Source organism: Artemia franciscana, chromosome 10 (genome assembly GCF_032884065.1).
Source record: "Artemia franciscana chromosome 10, ASM3288406v1, whole genome shotgun sequence".
NCBI classification, from domain to species: Eukaryota; Metazoa; Arthropoda; class Branchiopoda; order Anostraca; family Artemiidae; genus Artemia; species Artemia franciscana.
In genome coordinates, this window is record NC_088872.1 from 22,823,103 (window position 1) to 22,829,591 (window position 6,489).

General features: G+C 40.2%; 1 protein-coding gene across 1 annotated transcript; it reads left to right on the forward strand.

Annotated features, from left to right (window-relative positions):
* Window positions 1–288: 288 nt before the first annotated feature.
* On the forward strand, window positions 289–819 carry LOC136032421 (uncharacterized). Its single transcript, XM_065712731.1, has one exon. It carries the CDS (start codon window positions 289–291, stop codon window positions 817–819), a length of 531 nt encoding a protein of 176 aa, XP_065568803.1.
* Window positions 820–6,489: the final 5,670 nt, after the last annotated feature.

Below are 6,489 nucleotides of genomic sequence, written 5' to 3' on the forward strand. Positions count from 1 at the left end.
AAGTGAGATGGTAGCAAACGCACTCCGTGTGACCCGCAAGATTAGGGTCCTTGCGGCCAAATATATCCCCATGAAACATCTATGGATCTCACACCTCGTAAGAATTTGCATATGGCTACGGCAACCTGGTATAATACGCGGCCCCCGTATTGGTGAAGGTGTCAAGGAGTAAGCTGACTAAAGGAGTAGTTAAACTAAATTAAAACTGAACATCGGTTGCTGGAATGTGCGATCCGCCAAAGACACACTATTCAAGTCCTCCTCGCGCACGAAATAGGAAGATAAAAAATGGATATACTTTACCTATTCGAAACAAGAATATGCGGCTCTAGCAAAAAAGTCATTACTGCCGTTGAAACACTCCAACAATTCTGTTTCTTCTATTCAGGAGTTGAGAAAAACTCAGGACTCCACGGTTTAGGATTCCTAGTAAGCCAAAGAGCCAGAAATTCTCTTCTAGAATCGGAAACAATTTCCCCCTGCCTAGCCAAGATTAGACTCAAGGGCAGGCCAGCTAATATATATCTACTGTCGGGCTATGCCCCCACGCGTGATGCCTTAGGCGAGACGAAAAACCATTTTCACACGGAACTAAAGACCGTGCCTTCAGCTATAGCCGCGCAAGACTACCTAATTGTAGGTGGAAACTTCAATGCTAGAGTGGGACCTATGGACCAAGCCACTTGCAAAGTGCTCTGTAATTTTGGATTAGGTCAATGTTGCGAAAATGTTGAAAGACTAGTCAATTATGCCCTGATGAATCAACTGACTGCTTCCAATACTTTTTTCCAGTATAAGCCAAGCCACCTATTAACTTGAGATTCCAAAAGTGGCGTTACCAAAGCCCAAAATGACTACGAACTCATCCACCAGCGATGGAGAAGCTCTGTTCAAGATTCACGTTCTTATAAGGGAGCAGATACTGGATAGAAATCTGGTTCAGATCATAAATGATCATCACAAAAATTATCCTTCGTCTTACAACACGAAGAAAGAATAAAACAAAACCTCGCAGAGATAGGAGTAAATTCAAGGATGGAACTGTCAAACATGCCCTCAGTATGTATACCTATGAGCATAAACTACAAGATACTTAAAATGCTAAAGTGAAATACGTTGAAGTTTTGTGCTAGATCAATAAATCTAAAAGAAACGACCTATAGTACATTCAAATTTTATTAATACAATCAAATTTACAAACACTTTTAAAAAACAGAAAAAACAAGAGCTAAGAGCTCATATGGCACTTGTGACGAAGCGAGAAGAGCTAAGAGCCAAGAGATCATATGGTATGAGCTCTAACAAAATACTATGAATCAATAGATTGATTTAAAAAGGAAAATAAGAGGCTCAATGCCGGTCAGCATTTAAAATAAGAGCTCTGAGTCACGATGTCCTTCTAAATATCAAAATTCATTAAGATCCGATCACCCACTCGTAAGTTATAAATACCTAGTTTTTACTAATTTTTCCTCTCCCTTTAGACCCCAGATGGTCGAATCTGGGAAAACGACTTTATCAAGTCAAATTGTGCAGCTCCCTGACACGCCTATCAATTTTCATCGTCCTAGCACGTCCAGAAGCACCAAACTCGCCAAATCATTGAACCCCTCCCCCCAACTTCCCCAAAGAGAGCGAATCCAGTACGATTCTGTCAATCACGTATCAAGGACATTTGTTTATTCTATCCACCAAGCTTCATCCCGATTCCTACACTCCAAGTGTTTTTCCAAGATTTCCCCCTCCAACTCCCCCTAATGTCAAACGATCTGGTCGGGATTTGAAATAAGAGCTCTGAGACATAAATTCTTCCTAAAAATCAAATTTCATTAAGATCCGATCATCTATTCGTAAGATAAAAATACCCCAATTTTCAAATTTTCCAAGAATTCCGGTTTCCTCCTCCAACTCCCCCCAATGTCACAGGATCTGGTCGGAATTTAAAATAAGAACTTTAAAAGCACAAGATCCTTCTAAATACCAAATTTCATTAAGATTAGGTCACCCTTTCGTAAGTTACAAATACCTCAGTTTTCAAAATTACCCCCCCCCCCAATTCCATCAAAGAGAGCAGATCCGGTCCGGTTATGTCAGTCACGTATCTTAGACAGGTTTCTATTCTTCCCATCCAGTTTCATCCTGATCTCACCGCTTTAAGTATTTTCTAAGATTTCCGGTCCGCCCCCAACTACCCCCCCCCCCCAATTACCCTTGATCTGGTCGAGATTTAAAATAAAAGATCTGAGTTACGAAGTCCTTCTAAATATGAAGTTTCATTAAGATCCGATCACTCCTTCGTAAGTTAAAAATACGTCATTTGTTCTTATTTTTCAGAATTAACCCCCCCCCCCCCAATAGAGTGGATCCGTTCCAATTATGCAAATCACGTATGTAACACTTCTGATTATTTTCCCCGCCAAGTTTCATCCCGAGCCCTCCAATCTAAGCGTTTTCCATGATTTTAGGTTCCCCCACCCAAACTTCCCCCAATGTCACCAGATCCCGTCAGGATTTGAAATAATTGCTTTGAGACACGATATCCTTCTAAATATCAAATTTCATTGAGATCCGATCACCCGTTCGTAAGTTAAAAATACCTCATTTTTTCTAATTTTTCAGAATTAACCCTTCCCCCAAATACCCCAAAGAGAGCGGATCCGTTCCGTTTATGTCAATCATGTATCCAGGACTTGTGCTTATTTTTCCCACCAAGTTTCATCCCGATCCCTCCATTGTAAGTGTTTTCCAAGTTTTGGTTTCCCCCTCCCAACTACCCCCCCCCCAATGTCACCAGATCCGGTCGGATTTTAAATCAGGGCTCTGAGCCACGATATTCTTCTAAATATCAAATTTCATTGAGATCCGATCACTCGTTCGTAAGTTAAAATAGCTCATTTTTTCTAATTTTTCAGAAGTAAACCCCCCCCCACCCAACTACCCCAAAGAAAGCGGATCCGTTCCGTTTATGTCAATCATGTATCTAGAACTTGTGTTTATTTTTCCCACCAAGTTTCATCCCGATCCCTCCACTCTAAGTGTTTTCCAAGTTTTAGGTTTCTCTCTCCCAACTCCCCCCTCCCAATGTCACCAGATCCGTTCAAGCTTTAAAATAAGAGCTCTAAGACACGATATCCTTCTAAACATCAAGTTTCATTGAGATCCAATCACCCGTTCGTAACTTAAAAATACCTCATTTTTCCTAATTTTTCAGAATTACACCCCCCCCCCCCACACCCCAACTACCCCAAAGAGAGCGGATCCGTTCCGATTATGTCAATCATGTATCTGGGACTTGTGCTTATTTTTCCCATCAAGTTTCATCCCGATCCCTCCACTCTAAGTGTTTTCCAAGATTTTAGGTTTCCCCCCTCCAACACCCCCCAATGTCATCAGATCCAGCCGAGATTTAAAATAACAGCTCTGAGACACAATATCATTCCAAACATAAAATTTCAATTAAATCCTATCACCCGCTCATAAGTTAAAAATACTTCATTTTTTCCATTTTTTTACGAATTAACCGCCCCCCCCCAGATGGTCAAATTGGGAAAACGACTAATTCTAATTTAAGCAGGTCGTGTCCCTGATACGCCTGCCAAATTTCATCATCCTAGCTTACCTGGAAATGCTTAAAGTAGCAAAACCGGGACCAACAGACCGACAGACAGACCGACAGAATTGGCGATTGCTATATGCCACTTGGTTAATACCAAGTGCCATAAAAACCTAGTCTGAGGTTTTTTTTAACACTAATTTAAAAAAAATATAGAATATAAACCTCACCCCGCTGCCAGCGGGGCTCATGGAGCTTCGCTCTATAGATAATGTTACCTGTAAGCAAGCCCACTTTACGCATTTTTAGTTTCATTGAAGGGGGATTTTAGAAAGGTAAAAAATAAATGCGCTTCTCTAATAATAACAGAGAAAAAATATGCGATCATCAGAATCTTGCTATATGCAGTAATACACACTTTAGAAAACTTGTGACGAAACTAAACATTTACCCTAAGCTGAAATAAACTAACAAAAGAGGGGGGAGGGGGTAGTGTCAGATAGACCATCCTGATGTTTGGAAAGACCATAAAATAATTTGTTACTTAGGCCATGTAACATACCAAACAGTCGAGCTGTTAGCTGAATGTACGATCTGACCAAACCGGTTTCATAGCCACAAGGACAAATGACGGGAGACAGAATGCATTGGACTTGTATGATTTGCGCCAAATATTTGTACATCAGGGGGTGGGGGTAAGGTTAGGTTTTTAACCCATTTCTGAGATATATTCTCTCCCCCCCCCCCTAATTTGCAAATATATAGCCCAAATTATACTATTGTATAAACTAAAGTATTATATTTACATCATGTCTTGGTGTGTTTCATTATGATTAACGTAACTACACTTCTTGAGTGTGTTAGGTATAATACATAAGTACCAGTAATTTTCTTTCAAAAGGCCACAGACTAATAGAACCAATTTTCATTGTTTTTTAAGTTAATCACCCCCCCCCCTAAAAAACGAACCAAGAGCCTGTGTATGTACCTGCAGTCCTTTGAGTCTGCAAGGCTATCGATTATTCAACACCCGACTTTAGAATAATATCAAAAATGATTACCTTGCCCTTTTGAATTATCGATACCGTTCTTTACAGGTAGGAATTTTTTCATACATTTCAGTTACAATTTTATCCTTATCTTTTGACATATATTCTTTGAATGACCTGCTTATCAAATTCATGGAAAACGTTTTAAATACGTATTTAAATTGCGCATTTGAAAAGGCGGCCTTTGAAACAGGTGAGCAATAACTGGGGTCCGCGTTGTCTGTGCCCAAAGGATATGGGAACTAATAAAAAGTCAATAGCTAAGTTCATGAATGTAAAATCATCATTGATGACTGTCACAGTGTAAAAATATTTTCCCTTTACTGTGCTGACTGTATAGATGACTGGAACAGTTACATCCGCAGGACTTTGCTTCTTAGGGAATTCCAATTTCGTCAGCAATAGTTACAGCTTAGGGGTATAGCCTAGAGAAGGAAACATGTTAAGAAAACATTTCATAATACGCACAATAGCTGTAGCTAACACCCTTTGCATGGATCCCCCCTATACTTTACCGCCAACCCACCTTCCCCTAAAAAGCAAATATATAGTCTAAATTATGTAAAACCAATGCATTCTGTCACCCATCACTTGTTTTCCGGTTCTTCTTTTAAACAGTTAATTCAATTAATAAGTACAAGGTATGAAACAAGAGAGACGCATTGGGAGAATAAACGGAAAATATATAATTTCGACTGTATATTTACACAATAAGGGGGGGGGTAAAATATAGGGAGTTCCATGCAAAATCTGTTTGCTACAATTGTTATGCATATTGTATTCTTATCATGTTTCCTTCTCAAACATGTTTCCTTCTTGACTCGTAAGTTAAAAATACGTCATTTTTCTAATCTTTCAGAATTAACCCTCGCCCCCACTCCCCCAAAGAGAGCGGATCTGTCCCGGTTATGTCAATCACGTATCTAGGACTTGTGCTTATTTTTCCCACCAAGTTTCATCCCGATCCCTCCACTCTAAGCGTTTTCCAAATGTTAGGTCCCCCCTCAATTCCCCCCAATGTCACCGGATCCAGTCAGGATTAAAAATAAGAGCTCTGAGACACGATGTACTTCCAAACTTCAAATTTCGTTAAGATCCGATCATTCCTTCGTAAGTTAAAAATACCTCATTTTTCTAATTTGTGGAGAATTAACCCTCCCCAACTCCCCCAAAGAGAACGGTTCCGTTGCGGTTATGTCAATCACGTATCTAGGACTTGTACTTATTTTTCCCACCAAGGTTCATCCCGATCCCTCCACTCTAAGCGTTTCCCAAATTTTAGGCCCCCCTCAATTCCCCCCAATGTCACCAGATCCAGTCGGGATTTAAAATAAGAGCTCTGAGACAAGATATCCTTCCAAATTTCATTGAGATCCGATCACTCCTTCGTAAGTTACAAATACCTCATTATTTCTATTTTTTCAGAATTAACCCTAGCCCCCCCCCCAACAACCCAAAACAGAGAGGATCCGTTCCAGTTATGTCAATTATGTATCTAGGACTTTTTCATCCCGATCCCTCCACTCTAAGTGTTATCCAAGTTTTAGGTTTCCCCCTCCCAATTCCCCGCCCCCGTCACCAGATCCGGTCGGGATTTAAAATAAGAGCTCTAAGACACGATATCCTTCTAAACATCAAATTTCATTGAGATCCGATCACCTGTTCGTAAGTTGAAAATACCTCATTTTTTCTAATTTTTAAGAATTACTCCCCGCCCCAACTACCCCAAAGAGAGCAAATCAGTTCCGATATGTCAATCATGTATCTAGGACGCGCTTATTTTTCCCATCAAGTTTCATCCCGATCCCTCCACTCTAAGTGTTTTCCAAGATTTTAGGTTTCCCCTCCAACTCCCCCCAATGTCATCAGATCCGGTCGGGATGTAAA